The sequence below is a fragment of the Cydia splendana genome, chromosome 18, assembly GCF_910591565.1.
Source record: "Cydia splendana chromosome 18, ilCydSple1.2, whole genome shotgun sequence".
Lineage (NCBI taxonomy): Eukaryota > Metazoa > Arthropoda > Insecta > Lepidoptera > Tortricidae > Cydia > Cydia splendana.
This window is the reverse complement of record NC_085977.1, coordinates 10,330,923-10,354,431: the sequence shown is the minus strand read 5'-3', so window position 1 is coordinate 10,354,431 and position 23,509 is coordinate 10,330,923. Positions and strand designations below refer to the sequence as shown.

At 40.6% G+C, this 23,509-nt stretch overlaps 2 protein-coding genes across 4 annotated transcripts in view; one reads left to right on the top strand and one right to left on the bottom strand.

Annotated features, from left to right (window-relative positions):
* LOC134799584 (dynein regulatory complex subunit 7) overlaps positions 1-22,651 on the bottom strand; it is a 186,353-nt gene extending 163,702 nt beyond the window's left edge. For 2 of the 3 annotated variants that reach the window (XR_010145430.1, XM_063772017.1), the window contains exons 1-2: positions 22,125-22,651; positions 21,876-22,001 (exon numbers count right to left, since the gene is read on the bottom strand). Coding sequence is in view for 2 of the 3 variants with exons in the window: in XM_063772017.1 (XP_063628087.1) it covers positions 21,876-22,001; positions 22,125-22,535 (537 nt within the window). In the remaining variant the exon portion in view is untranslated. The remainder of the gene's footprint in view (positions 1-21,875; positions 22,002-22,124) is intronic. The other variant, XM_063772018.1, reaches the window with a different exon arrangement.
* LOC134799582 (protein distal antenna-like) lies at positions 15,894-21,093 on the top strand. The gene is made up of 2 exons (XM_063772015.1): positions 15,894-16,439; positions 18,520-21,093. The coding sequence occupies exon 2, from the start codon at positions 18,536-18,538 to the stop codon at positions 20,024-20,026; it is 1,491 nt and encodes a 496-aa protein (XP_063628085.1). The 5' UTR covers positions 15,894-16,439; positions 18,520-18,535; the 3' UTR covers positions 20,027-21,093.
* Positions 22,652-23,509: the final 858 nt, after the last annotated feature.

The window sequence follows — 23,509 nt, the reverse complement described above, 5'->3', positions numbered from 1 at the left end:
TGCTTATTCATAAATTATGTAATGTGCAATTTTGCATATCAGCTCAACATCTTAGTACCTACACGAGTTACTAATTTCTCTCTCTCTCTTTAACGAGTAATCAGGTAAAAAAGTATGTATCGATAAGTGTCTAAGCAAGCTCATAATAGTCATAATCTATGTTGTAAAATGGTCAGCTAAGAAACAAGATTGACGTAGGTCGAAGTGCATCCAAAACGGGCTCGGGCACCTGATAAGATAAAAATAGCTCAAGCGAGGAATTTCACCTGTGTCTTACTCATGACAGTGGCGCCCAAAAATAAGGATTGCGCAATAGAGATTGTTAGGGCATTGACTGAGTGTCTATATTCGGATCAAGGAGGCTAGCAGAACTGACAACGTGACATCTTGTTGCACGAGAAATAATATACCTAGGTACTCCGAGAGAGCCTGGTCCTAAAATAAGAAATGTTACTAAATGATTACACGGAAAGCCCTTAAAACTAATTACCTACCTACAGTGGCATGCAGTATGCAGTCAATTTTCATGTCTAAATAGTATCAGTAAATGTATTATAAAAATTGTTGGTTTTTCCTTTTTCATAATCTTTTAGACATAAGGGAGTTTCATTTGTGCATGAAGCTCAAACAAAAATGGCGGCATGGGTACCTACATAAAACCGCGGGCGCGTGAACGAGCACCTGCCTAGCGAAATGATGGAATCCTTTAAGCGGCAAAAAATCGCGAACCGTCCCTTTCACGTGTTGCCTCCGTGGGCGATGGGGTGCACATCTGCTTTAGCGCCATACCTATCTATGGTAGGCACGTACTTACCTTCGTCTACATAGTTCACTATTTTTTTTTATAACTATTCGTTAACCTTATTGCATTGTAACGACATAAGATACACCAAAACCAATGGTCAATTGGTGTTGCTGTTTGCATATGCGGTCATCAAAAATTTTATCACATAATGTTTTGTCATGGTATTAGGTACTCGTGTAAATTTAATTTGACACTCAATGGCGCTCGTTATTCCGGTCCGATCTCGTTATTAGACCCTTTAAAGTGTATCAAACCAAAATGACCCTCGCTTTGAAGTATGTAGTTTCAATTCGAAATAACAAATCCCTGAGACTTTTCGACAATTTCGACATTTCCATGGGCACTTATCACTAACGTATGTTACGTATGTATAATAAAATAAAGAGACTCATTGAGCCAAACAAAACTAACAAAATTTGACTTCAGATAGTTTTAGTTCTATATAGGTATGTAAGTATGTACATTATTGTATGTATAATTATTCATAAAATTATTGTTCTTTATTATTTACAATGTTTGCATATAAATAGAACATCTGCATATGACATTGACAACTCTATCAGCCCTTATCATAAGTGTATTCCCATTAAACACTCATTGTCAGACCAACCATGCCAATGACATCCTTAAGGTCGGCAACGTCTATATAAGTACATCATCGGAAGACTATGCGAAGTGCGTGGTGTTAGCGATGACAACTCATGAAAGTTCAGATAGGTATCGACTCAGCTAGATTTCGACTGTCAAGATATTGAAAGTTACTCCACTACCATGCACACAGCCATTAGCGTACATACTTGGTCCGTCTAGCATGCGCTCGATGCGATTGTTCATTGTATGTAACACCCACCCAAGCGACAGAGAGCCGCGTCGCGTCGCCCGCGCACGGCGCACCCTAACAATTAGTTTTTATGCAGCGGCGCGAGGCTGCTGTTACCATAACCAGCCGCAAGCGAGCACTCGCCTAACTCAAACCAGTATGAGTAATTGAGTATGATCTCCAATAACATAATATGAAAATCAAGAAGTTTCCGACCCTAACAAAGAGATCTTCATCTCTTTGTTAGGGTCAGAAACTTCTTGATTGGCGGAAAGGCCTTGCTAAGTTAGGTATATTAACTTGCAAGGAAGTAGGTGCGGTGAAAATTACTAAAGGACAAAAAACTTTTTTTGGGGTCCAATAATTTCCACTTTCCTTTTTTCGCACTTTGAAAGTGTGTTTGAAAAATCTCGTTCATCATGTGAATAGAGTTCACATAAACTGGATCACCCGTCCATCACCCGTATCGAACGCTCGGTATGCGCTGGGAATAAGGGATTGGAGATAATCATTTGCCCGCGCGCACGCTCCAGCGGCGCGGCCGGCGGCGCGGCGGCCATCTTTCCCGGAAAACGCGACAATACCGCCGCCGCCGCGTTACGTGCGCGTCTCTATGGCGATTTGGAAAACACAATGTGCGTACGCCCGAGTTGCTTCGGAACTTGCATTCTTATATTAACGGCCAGTTCGTTAAAAGAGGCTTCCTTCATCTTAAATTACCGCAATAAGTAACCATCCACTAAATCAATATATATATAATAAAAGAAAGTGTACAATGTGCGTGCCGCTAAAACTCAGAAATGAGTCCCGATACGATCAAGGAAGCTATATGGGGTGGTAGCCCTCTATCTGCCGTCCATGAAGAAGTTTTCCGTTTTTACCTGAAGGGTGTGCTTTTGAAGATATAAGGGCTGAAAATTTCGCCCTCTGAGACCAAGAAGCAGTTGTTTTTGTTTTGGAATTTTGAACCTTAACTTAATAAAAGAAAGTTCAGAATAGATCGTGAAATATATACCTACAAAAATGTGTACCTGGTAAGATGTCTCGGGTCTCGGACGCTAGATATTTCTAGAACAGTCCAGAACATTCGAGAGTATTCGAGAGCATTCCACAGCATATCAGAACATTCTGGAATGTTGGCGAATCTTCGAAAACATTCTAGATTATTGTGAACATTCCAGAACACTTTCGAATGTTGTGGAATATTCTGGAACATTCGAAGCCGCCTCGGGACTAGACATTTCTGGAACAGTCCAGACCATTCGAGAGTATTCGAGATAGTTCCACAGCGTTTCAGATCATTTTGGAATGTTGTCGAATATTCGAGAACATTCTAGATCATTGTGGAACATTTCAGAACATTCGAGAGTATTCGAAAGCATTCCACAGCATTTAAGAACTTTCTGGAATGTTGTCGAATGTTTGAGAACATCCCAGATCATTGTGGAATATTCCAGAACACTCGAATATTATGGAATATTCTGGAACATTGTGGCCCATTCGAAGCCTTTTTTTGTATGGGTGGAGCTACAGAACATTCTGGAATGTTTTCGAGTATTCGAGAACTTTCTAGATCATTCATTGTAGAACATTCCGGGACACTTTCAAATGTGGAATATTCTGGACCATTCGAAGCCTTTTTATAGGGTTGGAGCTACCTATTGGTAGGGGTATATATTTAAAGCAAGAAAGCTGTGAGGTTCGAATGTTCGAGAACATTCCGGAATATTCTGGAATGTTATCAAATACTCGTAAATATAGCATAGAATCCAGGATCGCAGATCATTGTGGAGTGTTCCAGAACACACTAAAATGTTGTGGAATATTCTAGAACATTGTGGACTATCCGAAGCCTTCTACTCTCAGGAGATTTTTGACAAGCACTTCCAGTTATTATAGGTATATTCCCTATGCTTTTCTCACGGTCAACTATGCGTAGGTTGCTCTCGAGTTGGAAATAAAAAAAAATGTACATAGAAGTAGGTCAAAAAAAATCATTTTTATTTTATTTTCAAGTTTATCCTTTTATTACAACCACCACACAATTCTCATGTCAGCTCCCTGAGCGAAGCCGGGTACCTCAGCTAGTCAAAAATAAATGCAAAAATAAATATTTATCCGTTGATATTAATTAAGAAAAGCAAGTGGGGTAGTTATAGGTATAATTATAAACGTTGGGCAAACGCAATTCAGTGACAAAGTTTGAAAATTGGATAAATATATGTATGATATACATACTACGAATTGTAAACCATAGGTGCTGGCTGCATAATAGTCACGGACTACCTAATTCAAACGACGAAACCCAAATGATTGTCTGTAAAAAAACGGTAATCAAATACATAATTCTGCCTAATCCTGAATAATAATAACAGGATACAAGACGCGGTGTCAGTCCGGTCACCGGTCCGAGGCATTTCGCTGGTGTAGGTAAATTAATAAAATAGGTAGTTCGTTTATATGGTTGGATTGGATAGCCCATAATCCCAGTCCAACCATACATTACCTTACTCAACCTCCCAAACACCAGTACCAAGTCGAATTCCCACTCACCTCTCTACCGAGCTCTAAAGCTGATTAACGCCATATTGGCCCAAGACGATTCATTGGACTTATTTTCGACTCCTGAACCGAGATTCTTAGCCACAGCCGGGCGCTACCTCGAGGCTATAGTCGCCCCGAGCACCATTAGTACTGATTAGATAATAATATTATTTAAGTTATGACATACTGTTTTTTTTTTTTCGTTAATAATTTATTAATTATTATAGTTATGTATAATTCAATTTAATGCTTATATTCCTATGTGTCATGTTTGGTGTATACTGTAAGTGACATTATAATAAATAAATAAATAAATAAATATAAATAAACATTTATCTATTAAAAAAAAATACGCGGACCTATTAACTCTCCCTCAACTCGTAATAATAATACCCGGGTACGGGGGCGCGGTGTCCGAGCCCGAGGTCCGCGGCGCACGGCGCTTTGTTGCTTGCCACTTATTACGGTTAAGTAGTTAGGGACGCGGACGGGTGCGTCACAATGCCGCTTCTCGGAAATCCCTTATCGAACGTGCGCAGCCGCGGCCGCGGGTAAAATGCAATTCGGTTCGTTCCATATTTGAATTATCTGCTAACGACTCGACTATCGCGTTCGGTTTTTTCCATACGTATGCAAGGTGCATTGCATTCCAAATTCCAATGTCACAAGATGTAAAATACGTAGAATTTAGAGGCCCGTGTCGCCTGTTAGAACAGACTTTTAGGAATTATCACAAATGTAATAAACTAAATCTGTTGAAAAAAAACGGTCGAATTGATAACCTCCTCCTTTTTTTTGAAGTCGGTTAAGAGTACCGTCACATAGGCGGCCCGCTACTGGGCAGTCTAAATATTCTAGATTATTAGACTAGGTACTTCGTATAGACAGATAGAGCACAGGGGTTGGGCGATAAGTCATAGTTAAAGTATAAATTATAGCTAAGTATTACATTATTACGTAGGTATGTAACAGGAAATGTGACACGTTAACATAATTTTAATATTGCTTCAATTTGAATTCATCGTTCTAGTACCAAACTCACAGTCCCGATTCATTTTTGCTTTTCTTTTTTAATCCGAAACAAAAGATGCTAATTCCAAATAACGCTGATAAGGAAACGTCGAGCACACAGGTAGACTCTGATAAAACGTTAATTGCTTGCAGCGCTAATCTCTCTCTGTGCAGTATAATTATAGTAGAAAACGATTTTGAGAGGAGGTAGGTTCAGTATCGTGATGAATTTTGAAGCCTATTTGACTACCATTAATAATACATACAGTTTAGGTTGGAATAAACAGGTAAGTAAGTAGAACACGACGCCTTTCCCGTTAAACGATTATTAACTAAATAACTTTAGGTAAGTACCCACTATTTCCAAATTCCCAAAAAAGTTGGGAAAAGACACTAATGAAGAAAGATACTAAAATCGTTACTTACTTATAGGTACATAATTCTATTAGAGACCCTAAAAACTTTTATTCGTCCAATACCTTAAGCATTTCTATACAAGCACCGTAAAAGCAGCGTTAAGTGAAACAAAAGGTTATAAAACGGTTTAATTAGCAACAACCATTTCGTCTGCAAGTCGCAATCAAAAAGAGCACACATGTTTAACTGTTTGTTATATGTACTTAAGCCCTTCCTAGGTCTGCGTGGGAAACGCGATTCGTACCACGCCACAGAATACCTAATGCTACAGATAGGTAACACAACTCTCGAAAAATCTGGTCTGGAAAATTTTGAGGTAAAGTTGACGAAATATAATTTTGTTCAAACTTTTTCGAGAGATCGGCTCACTTTATATTTCGTCAACCTTACCTACTTGAGTGACTAAATCCGCGTGACTACGAGTCACACGGCCCGATTCGAACTTTAAGATACTTACGTCAATTAATAGATCTAGAAACGATATGGATTAGATGTCAATGTCAAATGTGACGTTTCTTCAAACAAAAACGATCTAGATCGTTTCTAGATTTATTAATTGACGTATCTTGAAGTTCGAATCGGGCAGACAGTCACAACCCACACAGCCCAATGCACTTTTCACACATGCTAGCGACGCGACGCCGCGCCGACGCTGCCCGCGGTCATCAGTCATCAGTCATTCTAATATAACAGATTCAGATTTCGAAATACATATACATATGTATGTGGGCAACTAATAATTAATAAATCTCATTATATAGCTAACTAATAACTCACGATGACAATCAAATTTACCCAAATTATAGGTAATACATATAATATTTAATATTAGTAGGTAATATTTAACCCATAAAAATCAACAACATTAGACCTTTAAAAATGGCGAATTTGTTTTCATCTGTGAGCACGCACGAGGCGGCAACAGGTAATGGCTCCCTCAGATATTAAATTTGTTTTGTGTATCGCTCTTCACCGGTCTTTATTAGGGGAGGCATTTTAATTTACAACTCGCTATTGTACCCAAGAGTACTATTCCTTGACAGTAAAACCGTGAGAGTGATATTACCGAGTACTTTCAGACTTTCACTTTCTAGAAAAGTTAAAGAAAAGCTAGACTTATTTAGAAACTTACTTGGGGTCGATTTGGCGAACTAAAGATTCTTTACCATCAGTACCATCACCTTTATCTTTACTAAAGATTGTAAATTATTAGTATCAGACAATTCCAGTATTAGTCGAACCAATTTAAATAAATAAATAAATAAATTTAGCGACAATTCGAGACTATCACATAAGTTAAAGTAAATTTATTTTAAAAACTAGGTATTTTGAGATTTTAGAGGAAACGTAACACTTCGAATATTATACTCTGATTAATGTAGATGTAATTTTATGAGATTTAGCTTAATGGATCTTATCCTGAACGTATTTAACTACTAAAATAAAGTATGTAAATTTAACGCTGAACGCTGTTAGTAACAAGCCGATTATATTCTCAATTTTAAGAGCTGTGCCATAAGTGTAGGCGTTATTTGTATCACTCACCTACGCCTTTTAAGACCAGGATCTAGCCATCACAATTTGCATAGTTCAGAATTACTTCGAATTATCCCGTAATTTAACGGACTGATCCCCAAAACAGAAGCCAAAGGTTAAAGAATAAATTAAGAAATATCAAATTTCGTAGCTTCACACATACGCGGAACATACCCATACAATATTTTTTTGTTCCAAACCTAACATTATTATTCATAAGGGAAAATAAACTCTCAAAAGCTCGCTTCTTACACTACCGAATAACTGAAAAGAAACCTTATCAATTTACGTATAAAGTTTAGTTTCCTCATACACAAAACATAGGATAGAGTACGTGCTCGAGAATTGTCACGATACATCATACAGTGACCCTTTCCTGTCTATCTCAGCAATCTCAGCACCTATTGTCTATGCCCAGGAAATGTAAAAACTAGCATAAAGCATGCTCTCCTTTGTCCGACGCAACGAGCGCAATGACGTCTCAATGAGCTTTTTTGTGACCAAAAATGCAGCCCCTATGAGAAGTTACTGGTCTAGTCGCTGATACGAGATCGCTCGGGACTCGAAATGTCAACCGACGCATGAAACAATGGCAAACGCAGCCGCTCCTATGTGACCGTTTTTAACAATACAATGTAATGATCCTGTAAAATATCAACGTCCTAAAGGGAGCTTTTTATCGTTAGGTCGTTACTGATCTAGTTTTCGAAAAACGGCGATTATCACAAGGAGGCATGGATTCAGGATTCGGTGTCTTTGTGTAAACAAACTATAATGCAAGAAACGTAACAGCATCAGCTGAAGACTTCGACATAATTATAATTCTTAACATGATAACCGGCGTGGGCCCTTGCGTGTCTATGTAGCGAGCTAAAGCCATGCTATCCCCAGAAGCACCAGCTAGCTAAATAAGGTCTGTATGGCAGATATCCTGAACATCAAATCTAGCTCTAACCAATAGCTAAAAATAATTATAGTCGCTAACAACAATTATCACACGGGTAAGTAGCCATGTTTCAATTTCCTTGATCGACTCGACCGTGGTGGATAGGTACTAGGTACATAGGTAGCTATCGCATCGGTAGCGAAACTATAGAAAATATTAATTGTATTGCTTGAGCGAAACTCACCTTTGTATAGGTACTAAGCCCAATAACCCAACAAGTTGCTTTACGGATAATAAGCTCACGTGGGTTCTGTCTAATCAAATAAACAATGTAGCGAAAGTAAACACAAGAATTATTCAAAACATTACGACAATCTATTGGTTATTTTTACCTGCGCAAACGCATGGGGGTACGTCACCTCTTTGTTATGCACACCGACCTCCGCGGTTCGCGGAACAGGAAACGCTATCCATAAGGAAAGGGATAACGAGTCCCTTGGACTTGAACTCACGATGTGCACTGAGGAACACCTAATTAACGGGAAATAATAGAGTAAGATACAATAGAATGCAAATGCACGGAAGTCCATAGTTTGTACCTAAACATAGGCTGAAGAATGAACCGATGTCAATGAAGACTGATGAGCCTCGAAAACCCAGTGACTGTAGTAGCCATTCAACATTTGCAAGAAGTAAAAGCGATCAATAATGCGTCAATTGAAACAAAAGTTATGGTGCAAACTATGGCGACATTGGTGACAGTCTCAAACACTGGAGGGTTTTGTCCCGTTTTGTGATAGGTAGGTATAAACTAAAGTACTTATTCCCTTTTCAAACGTGTTTAAGTGGACGAAATGTAATATGCGCGACAATACCTATCCTGTTTGTAGACTAATGAGCAATTGGTAAAAACCGTGACGCTAACTCTCACTTTGCGCTGTTGAAATGACCTTCAAGACTTAATAGCCTATAGGCTACCCGGGTTTTCAGACACAGTGACTAAAACAGTTATTTAGGTAGTACATAGTCTGAAACAAATATCAATGAATACATTTTTTATTTAACAGACTTCAAATAAGGGTTCCTTGTGTTGACTATGGAGCCCCAATAGAGGAGCAGGTTATCAAGGCAGTTTTTTTATATATACCTATCTTCAAACTAATCAATGTCATAGTGCTGTGTTCCTGCCAGTGAGTAATGTTGCCGGAGCTCAACGAGAGTGCGGAGTGTCAGGGTCGGCAACGCGCATGTAACACCTCTGAGGGGCTACCGCGAAAACCGAAATTCGCAAATTGCGGGGATCTTACTCTTTTACTCCAATGAAGGCGTAATTAGAGTGACAGAGAAAAATGCCCGCAATTGACGATTTTCGGTATTGGCGGTAGCCCTACTGGAGTTGCCGGCGTCCATATATACTCTACACTATTTTGTATTAGTTATTTATGGCCTAACCTAACGGACTGAAATAAAAACTATAAAGCATATTAGAGGATACCTATCGATACACTATCTATGTTGTATGTTACGACGTCACTTGATAAATGATACGCACATACAAAGTCAAGACATAAGTCTTAAATTCTCACGATCATCTCAGATTACTTTACAATGTACGTAATCTCCTAATCCTACAATGTTACATACATCCGTTGCAGAATTAATCGCGAACGAATTGTCCGTGTTGAGACGATAATGGGTGAATCATCCCGGTCGCTATCACACGCGGAGCCATGTAGTTTAGAGAAAACTGTAAGTCGTACGATTTGCCAATTATAGTTTGTTTGGAAGTACCTAAATAAATCGTTATCTCGCGCATATAATTTTATACAATGCCGTGTAGTTCGGTTGGTTAGAGATATGCAGGGCCGTGACAGTATGCGTCAAGCGCGACCTCGCGTCCGCGGCCGCGACGCGGATGCATTTGCGCATGCACCGATGCAGTCGAGCTTAGGGAAAACAAGCACGTGATATTCGCTGGCGGCAGTCAGACGTCGCTTTTAAATTGTTCCTAACTATAAATAAATGCAGTAGCTCCATTTTCGCAATTAAAACACCGGCCACGCGTATCATCAAAGAGTTTTTGAAGATTTTTTTTCGTAAATACAATGGAAGCTAAATATGAAACTGGGTAGACGTAGGCATCCTGCGACATAGCCGTTCAAATTTGGTTACTGTAGCGACCGGAGTGAGTGGTAGCGAGTCGAGAGCATTACCTATTGCCACTGTTACCAACCTATTTTATTTTGCAAGACTTGCGTGAATATATTGGCTTTCCTACAACATAATGTACTTACGTATAAATGTATCAAACGTCATAAATTGTAATGACGTTATAAGGACGAAATGATCGGGTTTCTATAAGGATACAATTATTATTATTATATAGGTACCTACCTGGAAGTAATATTTTCCTGTCAGTACCGGAAATCTAACCCTGAATTGTGACATAATAATATCGCTGTCATCATTATGTCGGAAATGAAAACTATAACACGATAAAAAAATTGTGAATCGCTTATTCCAATATGGTTTGTAATATACAATATATATACAGTGGTACTACTAAACGAAATTATTAACTAGCTTAAATTTAAAATAGGCCCCTGAGGCATTGTACCGAGGACGCTGGCGGCATTTCCTCGCTGTATCGCAATGCTGATACGTTGTGCGAGGTAGCCGCCAGCCCTTCGGTCACCAGTTTGTAATTGAGTTTAGTCTCAATATTTGTGCGGGTTTTGTCTTGTTGTTGGTTGTTGTCACTCGCTCCCGCGCATCCTTAGGTAGGTCGACTCAAAAGGTGCCTGACACACCAAACTTCAAATATACCAAGCATGCTTATTGATCAAGCAGATTGTAGCAAGAGGTAGCCCTTACAACACTTGTGTGAATAACGAAAGCTTGATCATTGTCACGCCTCGCGCCGCCCGTCGACCCGCAAGTCCCAGTTGCAACCGTTAGGTCACCTCAGGCGCGCCTACGCACGCATTTGAAAGTGTCTGCACACCTTAATCGCACACATATCACCAACTATACTATAACCATGGCTCCAGGCACAGCGTGCTTGTACAGCAGGTCCACTACGGCTGAATGTCAGTTAAAAACCGTATAATTGTTAGGTTCATCGGCTAGAATTCTAACCTTTGAGTTTTGAGCTTAGGCTTTCTTCCCAACCAAGCTGAATTATTTTCTTGAGAATTTTTGTGTAAATTTGTTTTAACAGATGATACTTTACTTTAAAACAATTAACTTTAAATAGAAATTGATATTTTTTTTAATTTACCGAACAAAAAATTTAATTTCATTATGTTTCGGCGGGAAAACTGCAAAAGGTTATAGGATGAAGTGGCTAGACAGTTAGGTGAGGTAAAAGAGGTACTAGAATCTGTTCAATAAGTTCACATTAAAAATCACATAAACAGGGTGTTTTATGTAGCAAATTAGTTTTCAGTTGTCTCCAAAAAACATCGTAAAAGCTATAATGTTTCATACTTAAGTATACTCCAGAAACCGAGTACTATCAGCTGTAAAAATATCTGCAACTAATAAAGTAGCAACTTATATGTAAATTACACCTCGGGATACATATTAGAGATGGTACCTATACCTATAGATATCTCCAGTATTTTCAATTTATGAGATGATGAGTGCCTTTTCCTTCCTTCTGTCCTTTATTTCAGTTTCTAGTACTTAAGCTGTCTCATGATTTACGCTGCTGTAAATCAGTAAACAAGTCATTTCTATCGGCTAATCGCAATCACACCGCAGATGGTTTGTGTAGAAAAATGTCTCTGCCGAGGCCTTAAGAACTTTTTGTCTATATTTTTGGTTCTGGAACTATCCATCTCCCTAGGCACTCTAGCCAGGCTTAGCTCATCCCTGCACCGTGAACGGACGGTGCATTCTGTACCTTATACATATCTGGTATGGGTCTTGACCGATATGTGTGTACCCGAGCCGCTGAGGTCTTAACTAAATACTGTCTGTCTTTATATCTTTAGTTTTAACTTCTCTGACTGTACTTCACTGGTCAGTCTTAGTCCTAGTGACCGTGCGCTGTACCTATAACAACCAAACCTTCTGTGCCTTGTTTATCTGGTGTGTGTTCTTGTGTGTCTTGGACTGTCGGTCGGTGTGTGTGTCGGCCGAGGCCACACAAAGGCCCGCCGTCGTCGATTTACGGCGCGGCGCCCTGCCTGCACTGTATTTCGGGCATTGCCGATCTCCCGCGGCCGGGGAAACGCGGATGTGGTAAATTGGATTATATTTATTGATAATTTTTTGTAGCCGGAAATGCCTGTGACCTAAACAAAAGCCGGCTATGTCTTAACTCACTTTATGAGTTAGGAACCTAAACAAAACCAGAAGTCGTAGCAAGAGCATCGTCAAGGAAATCCCTGGTCAGAAAATGCATCCAAATGTGAAGGCACAAGAATATGAGTTTGGTATCATATTTCTAGTTTTTCTGCAGAGCAGAACTGACTCCTTTTTAGGGTTCCGTACCCAAAGGGTAAAAACGGGACCCTATTACTGTCCGTCCGTCCGTCCGTTTGTCACCAGGCTGTATCTCATGAACCGTGATAGCTAGGCAGTTGAAATTTTCACAGATGATGTATTTCTGTTGCCGCTATAACAACAAATACTAAAAACAGAATAAAATAAAGATTTAAGTGGGGCTCCAATACAACAAACGTGATTTTTGACCGAAGTTAAGCAACGTCGGGCGGGGTCAGTACTCGGATGGGTGACCCTTTTTTTTGCATTATGGTACGGAACCCTACGTGCGCGAGTCCGACTCGCACTTGCCCGGTTTTTTCTATGCTCTAACGTCATTCATAATAAAATGATGACGGTTTCGCTGCAATAAAACCGTAACATACACTCAATAACGTCCGGACTCCGGATGTAATGATACTAATGGTAATGATGGTTTGTTAAGTACGAAACATTGGTTCCGTTTCGTCACTCGTTCATATATCAGAGCTTTCCAGATTATGCAGCCGGTAGGAGCCCGGTGGCCTACTCGGCTACCAAATCCAAGAATCGGTGTAACGGTTTTGATGCTATCTGATTTTGCGCATCATTGCAATCTCAAGATTCTCAAATACCTATTCCAACATACCGCATCCACGCCATCTTCATTCTCACATCCCCGCGTAACGTTCTCTAGTGATTTTGTTATCGGCGCGGCACCCCCCGCGCGCGCCATTACCTCCCCCCCTGCCGCCCCCTCGACCCCACCCCTCGCTCGCCCACACACTCATTAGCCCGATCGCGAGTGCACTCGCCGCGACTTGAGTTTTTAGTCGCGAGGTATCTATAGGTCACTGTCTGAGTCAGAGCTGACAGTCAAGGATGGGTGCGTCGCTACTGTCGCTAGGTAGTGGTTTAATGTCGGTGACTGCATGGCGAACGAGCGTCCTGGTGAATTAATTTTTATTGCACGTACAACTACCTATACCTAAACATGGCTATTGTATTCGCCTGTTAATGACACGTCATCATCTTTGCAAATAAGTAAACCTAATAAAAAGCGGTTTCAACTTTATCTTTAGAACTTTGTATGGAGATGAGTACCATTTAACCTCTACAGGCCTAGCCACGATGCACAGTTTTTTTTCCGAAGGGTTCATTTCTTTATAAAAACTACACAAAAATTATCCCTTTTGAAAATTTACAAGTAGTTACCCTAATGACAGATGCAACGAAAAAGAAACGTAAGTAATCATTTTTATACATATGGCGTTTTCTATTCTTCTAAACGATTTTCACGCGGCTAGGTCCCCTGTACGGTTACCATCAGTTTGTCACTGACATAAACGCCGTCGAGAACGTAATTTACTTTCTATACATCTCGCTCGCACTCGCATATTAGTGCAAACGGGATGTATAGAAAGTAAATTACGTTCTCGACGGCGTTTATGTCAGTGACAAACTGATGGTAACCGTACTGTTCTGTAAAAACTAACATAAATCAAGTAAATATGTACATAATCTATCATCCCCGCTAATTCAAAGTAAAACTTGCTTTACACAACCCGGGAAACCACGTCCGTACACTGCCTACAAACTACCTGACTAATTATTTGGTTTTTCACATTCTTCCGAGATTCTCTAAGGGCACGCTCGAGAATCATTGTACATTAAATTTCAGTGTTGTTGTGCCGATTGAACAGTCCTGCCTGTCACGCGCGAGTTCAAGGCAAAAGCCTCGACTTTCCGCGTACGAGGTATCATGCTATCGGTGCAGTGTCGCAACCAACTACCTATAGTACTTACTCGTTGGTATATGCGATCTGTTGCTACGCCATATAGGTAATATTGCTGACGCTTTCAGCCTTGTCTTACGTAGTTAATGTTGGTAATAATTAACCGCTCTCGTATATAAATAATAAAATAAAAAAATACGCACCGAGAAGTATAAACGTACCCTAGGCATTTGAAATATTAATTTAATATAGGTTTATGGCTTATTTTATTATTATGTGTGTATTTTGTAATGGTCAATTTCCTTTTTTTTGGTCAATTTGACGATGCGTGTTGCGGATGACATATGTGAAAATATACATTTTATTTTGACGAAACCTGAGGTGGATGAGCTATCTGTATGATGATTTAATAAGTACTTACATATGTACTTACTTACTAATCATTTAGGAGAGAAGAAGAAGCCTATTTTTTCAGTGTGATGTGATGGGATCACGAGGCCTGGCTATAGATAGGACATTTAATTGAGGCCCATTAAGGATTTTAGCCAAGCCAATTTAAATACTAAATTTTTTCCGGAAGATATTAGGCACCAGAATTTTAATATTCCTTAATATATATTATGCTCACAGCTAGCTACTATTACGTACCTAGGTAGGTACCTAGGTACGTAAGTAAGGTAAGTAGGTATATACTTACTAGTAGTTTTGGAAAGTTTTTGATGAAAGAAGCCATTGATGGAAGAATTAATTCTAAACCTGGGACGACCAGGGGACGACACATCAAAATCTAGCGTACGTACTGTTTGGGTAACATTTAAGGAATTTTCCTGCTTTATTTTGCGTACTTAACCTTATTATTTTATAAAATTTGTACTTATAAATGATAACTACATACCTACCTACTTAGGTACATATAAATATTTATTGTCTTAATTTTTTATCTCTTCCATTTAAACAAACTTAATTGTTAAATAAACTTGTCAAAAAATTAAAGACGATGATTAAATCAAAAACAAAGTGTGCAATGTAATGTAAACGCTAACGCGCTAATAATGTGAATGGATAGGCGTTATCTAGCACCACGTGGGAAATTACACGACTTAGGCGATGGATTATCCACGCTAACACTTAACAGGTAGGTAAACAAAAACGACGAGTAGTTTATAGCGAACTGAAGTAGGTAGTTACAATTACAACTGACAGTCTTAAACTAGAAAGTTTTTTTATGGTTTCAGTTCTGTTGTATAGTATTCTGTCCCCAACTGCTTTTGGTTGGATTCATGAGTATTTTATCCGTAGGTGGTGTTAGTGTTTACGGGTTAACAATGGCCTCCCACGCCGCGTTCGAGGCCTCAAGGAAAGCCCTGGCCGCCTGCCAACTAATCACCAGGCAGCGCGACGCACGCCGCCTCACTAATCACTAGCTAACTGCTAACATTCATTACTCCGAGGGCCTACAGATGCCAGCTCCATTGTCTCGAAAGTGGAAGTCCACTTTTGACACGAGCCTGCGCGTGGAAACGGACAAACCGCAAACGAAAACCTGCAGTGAACGGACTCGAAACTCGTAACGGTTTTAAAACGAAAGAATCACGTAACCGGTCGTAGCGGCCGCTACGACGCGTAGCAACCCCGAAAACATAATCGTTAAGTAAACACTTATCTAATCAAAGTTTGCTTCTTGAAAGAACAAAACTGCGTAATTAGTTGCTAACTAGTTACTTCGTAGACGAGCGCGAGACGATAATATGAGACAAAGTTTAGTACTTCAACTTTTGAAGGGGCGTCTTCATTGTTCCGAAAACGGAAACTTTCCACGGCCGAACTTAGAAAAAGTACTGGTCGAATACGGGGCGATTGTCGCGAGGGTAATGTTCGCCGAGAAAGCTGATGCGTCGAAGGGAATTAATTGCAATAATAAAGTGCGGGGGCTAGGCCGGTGTTTACCGCGCGGCGGCGCGGAGGTCGCGGGGCGCGGGGCGCCCGGCCGGACACAAAGGCGAGAAGCGGCCGGCCGCGGCCGGGCCTTATCACCGCACACAGTCGCCGCGCGCGCCCCGCGACGGACGTCCCGCGACCGTGACTCGAGATCAGTGTAACAGTGATCAGTGAGCGCTCAGCGCACCCGTGATACGCCTGTTCAGTGCTAAGACACTCCTGCAAAACGGCGGCACTCTCGGACATTGTAAACAGCGCGCACGTGCCGGCTCGCAAGTAAGTTCAGTGCCGAGTCGACAAAAGTTAGATTAGTTTACAACTAGGTAAAGACTACCTGTTGTTTAGGCAGGATCCCACTAATTTGCAGACCAAAACAAAAAACTTTGTCGAAGTTTTAAAGGTTTAGTTTTATGTTATTTTTGTGAATTTGTTCCTAGATTAATTTTACTTTTTGCACCAGTTATGGAAAACTAAGCTGCAGTTAGAGTACCTAGGTATAAGAGGGTTTTACCTTAACTTTTCAAAATCAAACCTTGGCGGTAAGACGCAATATTTTGAAGTCAGATCAAAAGTTCATGATGTTAAATGGTAATTTGTTTAATTGTTGTTTGTAAATTTTTTAGCGACCACTACCTACTTATTAAACGGTGCTGCACTAAAGATAAAGTTCTATTTACTTTGGTAAATCATGGGTAAATCGAAATTACATTTTATATATAAACTCTTATAAATGCCACCGTTTAGGCTAACTTATATTTTAAATCACATTCTGTAAATTTGGTGACCTCGCCTAGTCTAATTCTAATAGAAAGAGACCAAAAATACACAAAGTCCTTAGCTTTTACATTCACTGCATTTAATTAAGTATAATTCAAAACTGAAAATATTTTTATCCTGATAGTTTTAAAACCTACTTCATAAATCGTTAAAATTAACACTACCCCCAAACTTTTTGTTACATATTTTATAGGTATTGTACTTATAGGATCTAGAAAGCTAACGGTTAATATAAACTTAATACGGTTAATACATCCTATACCTACACTACATAAAATGGTAACTAAATCATGAAAAAAATAGTAACAAAACAAAAACACTAAAGGTGCGTAACTTAAAAACTAACATAAAATATGCACAAACAGACAGGATGATAACTTGATAACTATAAAAATCATAAAATACAAATAAATGATTTAAAATATAAAATGTGTGTGAAACGCGAACCTGGAAAGAAAAGGAGTAAAATCATAGTAAATAAATAAAATGCTCTCACAAACGTCAAAACAGTTTACATTACACATCTAAAGAAGCGGTGCACGAGTCGGAACACGCGGCGCCATCTACCGGTGACCGAGAGCGAAGCGCGTACAAGGTCACCGTGTCAACGACCCGACAACTTTTGCCGCCCACTGTGTTGTCGTAGGTCATAATTTTATGTCTTCTTTTTGTTTATCTTTTCGCAAGTTTATGGGTTCGCGTTAACTCTATTACCTAAATTGCGTTTCAGAAGTTTCGTAAATGAACAAACGTGTTACCGTCGGTAGGTAGTCCGTTGTTTGTATGCGATGCAATACACGCTGATAACGCGCGGTGCAACGGCCGCGTCTGTTTTTGTGCAATCTGTGACATTGTAGGTAAACAGTACGGTTACCATCAGTTTGTCACTGACATAAACGCCGTCGAGAACGTAATTTACTTTCTATACATCCCGTTTGCACTAATATGCGAGTGCGAATGTATAGAAAGTAAATTACGTTCTCGACGGCGTTTATGTCAGTGACAAACTGATGGTAACCGTACAGGACATTATTCAATTATGTATTTGCGACATTCACATTATCATCGCGGGACACCTACCTACAAAATTAATGAACGTCCAGTTTATTAATTTCCGAGATAAAATATTAATCAAAATCATCCTCTTTACGAATATGTAACAAAATTATTAATTGATAGTATAAACTTTAAATTTTACTGTATTATTATATATTCTATTCCTGCCATAAGTAATTATTAGCTGATAGGAAATTAACACCCTTAGAAATCGACCTTTAATTAGTGCTTCTTTTCGAAAAGTTCACGGTAGGAAAGACGAGATAACTTTCAAGGTCTAAATTAAATTTAGCCACTTCTCATTGGTGTCTTTGTGTTATGTTGGCTTGAATAGGAATGATGTTGCATAGTAATAAATACTTGTTTTAAATTACGGACACGAACCCCAAGTCTTAAGTTAGCCTACAAATGCTTACTATCATCAATATCATCATCTGTAGCAACCTGAAACTTGAGCAAATAAATGTATGTATATGTTTGTTAACTGTAACAGTTGTTCTAAAATGTTATAATTTTGTTGCAGAAGGCGAGGTGGTACAATGGCGACGAAGGGCAAGCGTCCAATGCGCGCGCTGACGCCCGGCGACAAGATCGAGGCGATCCAGCGCGTGAATGATGGCGAGTCCAAGGCGTCAGTCGCGCGCGACATCGGCGTGCCCGAGTCCACGCTGCGCGGGTGGTGCAAGAACGAGGACAAGCTGCGCTACATGACATCGCGATTGTCCTCGCCTGACACCGATAAGAGCAGCGACACTGAGCCGCTGGAAAAACGCGCGCGCACCGAGTCGCCCGCCGCGACTTCGCCCGCGCCGCTGCCTCACGCCGGCCTCGACCTGTCGGCTCCGGCGCCGGCACCCGCGCACGCCCCGCACCCCTCCCCGCCCGCTGATGCTCCTGTCGAGCTGACCACCCGCCGCGCAGATCCCGCCCCCGCTCCGCCATCCCCCCGCGACCGCAGGCCCGATCCTGGTGCTAGCGTCTCCATGAGCGCCATCAGCCCGTTATCCGGCCTCGCGCACTTGCCTGGTCTTTCTCATTCACACCTCGGTCTCAGCTTCAATGAAATCGCCACCAATTTGACGCTTCTGGCGCAGCTGAACCCAGGCCTATCGGCGCTGTCCGCGCAGCCCGCAAGCCGCGCATTACGGTCTGTGCGCTCGCCCAAGCCCGCGCATAATGGCGTCCTCAACATTAACGAACCGAGCAAGCACCGCAGCAAGACCCACCACTACTCTCACTCGGACCCGTATTCGCGACACAGCTCCAAATCAAGTCATCACGTCTCATCCACTACCGCTAACCAGCCTGTCGATGACTCCCTGTGGTACTGGCTCAAGACGCAGCAGGCCATGCTCGATCTCACATCGCAGACCACGGCGGCTCACCCTCTAACCCTCGGGAAGAGCGAACCGAGCCTTCCACCAAAGCCCGTTGCTCCAACGGTCCCTATCAGTTCACACCTCGACTACAATAGGAACTCCTGGCTGTGGCAGTATTACAAACAGTTTGGCGGAGCGATGCCTCTGCCGGAGGACAAGCTCAAGTCGGCCTCACAGGTACCAAAAGATAAGACATCAGAAAACATTCTGTACTCGCATCTAACGAAAGGGAAAACCGAGGAGGAGCGAACTAGCACAAGGAGCCCAGTGCAGCCCCAGCAGAATGGTGAAGTGCGAGAGCCGAGTGGCGAATCGGTGCGCGTGGCCGAGCCGGCCGCCAGCCCCGGCGCAGGCGCCGAAAACAAGGAGCCCGCCGAAAACAAAAGCCAGGCCAAGGCTCGCACCGTGCTCGACAGTCTACTGTTCAACAATGGCACGGCGGACGCGCGAGCCGCGGCCTCGTTGCCCGGCGAGTGGGAAGCGGGCGCGGCCGAGGCGCTGGAGCACGGCGACAAGTTCCTGGCGTGGCTCGAGGCGAGCGCCGACCCGAGCGTGACCCGCATGCACGTGCACCAACTGCGTGCGCTGCTGCATAATTTGCGAGCGCGCCGCACGCCCGCCGCTGCACTCGATCCAGCGCGTCGCAAATAGGCGGGTTACAGTCGGCCCCCTCGCTACAGGGAATAACTTCAATTATGTGTACATATGTAGTCTACGTCGCCAGTAAGCGTTCACTTGTGATATGTGTAGCCAAATTTGCGTAATTTCTTTGTTCTAAAAGAAAAGCTATGCATTATTTCCCTTTAGTCGTAAGAGTAGTTAAGACCCGACACTGTTTGCGGAGTTCGTCGAGCCGCCTCCTTGAACGTTTTTAATAATTACAGTTTTCCAGTTTAACAAATATAATAAGTGTAGTGTCTGTTAAATGGATCTTAAACAAATTGATTTCCGATGCACACATTCTGAATATACATATAATAATTATTAATAGTATCGCTGTATGTTGCCATTTGATGATTACATTCCTAGTTGTATCCTTATAGTTTATAGTTGGATCCCTATGTTCTACCTCAAGTCAAAACTTATTGCTAAGTCACGGCGTCCTTTCAACCGTTCACGGTGTATTTAGATGTGTGTGGTGCGTGTGAGCGTGTAGGGAGTATGGACGGACAAGATTCTCAAGTCCACACTGTCCACTTGTCCCGGTTGTGGACAGATACCAAACCAAATAGCGAAAGGATGCGATCGTATTCGATGTGCCAATCGTGCGAACAAGGTAATATTGTTAAGGTATAGATGACTCTATCGCGTTAGAGCTAGACTCGTTGTGTAATTGTTTTCTATTGCTCAGTATTTTATATATGTAGTAGACATTCTCGATGTCACTCGGAATTGTATTATATGTTAAAGTTAACAGTTAAGGAAACTGTGATCAAAATTATAAATTATTGAGAGATTATTAATATTGTAAGTACATTCCTAAATAATAGAGTGTATTATTGTAATGTTAAATATTGTCCACCGTGGCCGCGGTCCGCGGCCCGAACCCAGCTGCTCCAATGAGAGGAACTTTATTTGCATTTCACATTTATTATAAATAAAAAGATTCGAGAGATGATATTTTGTACAAAATTAAAAATTTGGATTATAAAATTATAACTCTCTTATCACAGAGTTTGTGATCTCGAAAATGTTGATTAAACTTGATTGAACCTTTATATGCTATGACTTTTATTGCCTCATGTACGCTCATTAACCAACCCGTTGCTGGCAAATTGCGAAACCATACCGAGAAATGCATCTTAGTGTCTAAATTGAATTTGACTAAGCCAAATTGAAAAAGCACAAGCAAAAATTAACATTAGGTATCTATGAATATGAACAGCAGACGCAGACTTGACCGCGAATAAGCGCTATGCGTCTCGTAGTATTAGAGTTTCTCGAAACTTGTATACGAAACATTTAATTTTTCCAGTCTCTTTTCGGTGAAGGATAAAACCGTAAAGAAACCTGCATAAATTCACTATGCTATGTGACGTTTCCAACCCGCTTTGGACCAAAGCGAGAGGCCTTGATCCATCCATCTTGTTCAGAGAACGCCTGTGCTCAGCAGTAGAACGTATTAAGCTGAATTATTATTTAATTAGAATTACCGTAGCGACAATAACCTTATATAAAAAAAGCATACTAAAGTAAGTTTATGATGGTCGTATTGGGTGTTTCGGGGTTCCGTCACACAGGCGCGTTTTCCGGGCGGGGCGTGAGCGTTTTATATGTAAAAGCGGCGCGCCCCGCCCGTAACGCGCCTGTGTGACGGAACCTTAAAACGAGTCGTTCATAACATAACTTAAGAACTTTTAACCCTTTAACGCCATCTGTTGACGAGATAGGTAAGCGTAATAAAACGCGCCCTGATATCGTTGAATTGAAAAATAAATGTATGAACAACGCTGCACGTAAAGTGTACCTAGTTGAAAATGTAAATGTATGCACTTCTTACCAATAACATAGGCTTCGAAAGAGGCTCGTAGTCAAAGAAGTCGGACACCAGCGAAGCGACGCCTTGCCACGTGTTGGTTTTCGGGAAGCAAAGCTTTGTTGGCCGGATGGTAGTACACACCATTTTCTACAAAGTACCAATGGTAACCAATCAGAATAGTATATAGTACCCAACAAATATAATGTTGTGTAATCAGTGAAACAAGAATCAAAAAACAAAATTATGCGATATTATTATGTTCATATGTACCTGCAACCCACATTCATTTGGTGCTTGAAGTAGAAGAGGTCTCTTGAATTTATAGTGGAAATTGTATTGGCGCCTAAAATTCTCCGCATAAGCCAGTAACAGGCGTTCCTTTGTGGAATTGGTGTAGTAACTTGGAGGAAAACATGTTCGTGTTTCAAACACAGGCTCGGTTATCTCAGGCCAGCATAAGTTTATCACACCTAACTCATAGATGGCGTTATTCAAAGACGGCAAAGTCAACGGTTCCTTCACATCTTTGAGGGCAAATATAAGGGGTGGAATTTCTTCGAATTCACCTACTTCTTTCGGTCGGTCAAATATTACACTAACTTTTTCGTCTAGTTCTAAAACAGGCTCTAACTGTTCAGTGTCGGACTTTCTTTCCAAAAATGCTATTGTATGGTGTGACATTATTAACACATTAAAATTATATGTATAAATAAAATAAACCGAAAAAGTCGAATCACTGTAGTCTAAAATAAACAATACTACGTAAAATCGTGAATACAGTTGCTTAGCAACTGAAACACAACGTCTGAAAATGAAAAACAATAATTTCCTGAAATATCTACTTTCTGCGTTTATATAAGGGGCTCAAATAGTACCACTGATTTTAGTGTTGCCAGAATATAAAGTTTACCGTACATTCGAGGTCTGCAAATCTTATTCTAAAATGAATGGATTATTTTAGAATGTAACATTAAAATAACTGTTTTATTCTTAAGGAGGAACTAATTAAAAACAATTTACTAGCTGACATCGTCGAGAAACGAAAAAGGTCAGATTCAGGTTTGGTCGTGACCAAACCAACGAACGATAAGGCAAATTGTATAATGTATGAGGTCAAAACCGATAGTTCCAATGCCACTGGTTCCAACTAGAGCCAAAAGTCTCTATACTGCGTGCATTCTTATTTGCGTTATTTGACATCATGACTGACGTTTATAGAGATGTAACTCAAGGCCCCAATGTTGTCTGTTCTCTTTGACGGCGCAGCAACTAGTATCATTTCTCTCTCCTTGCTCTTTTAAAAATGCCGTTTGTCAAAAAAGGACAACCATACTGTTGACAAGATGGACTTCAAATCAAGGTGTCGCCTTTTTAGGTATGACCAGGTTGTGTATGTGTGCGTAAAAACGTATATGTGTGCTCTTTTACGGACGTGAAAAGTCGATATTAATCATGTTATATATCGATAAACGCTACACAGCGGAACGAAATAGCGATTAATTGAAGCTTCAATATCTTCGTTAAACATAAACATAATTGAAATGCTAATAGATAATAAATATATTATAATATAATAAAATAATTCAATTATTGCGGAACACATATTTTAGTAAGTATTTATGTATTTTAATTGAATATCTGAACTTTCCCTTGGT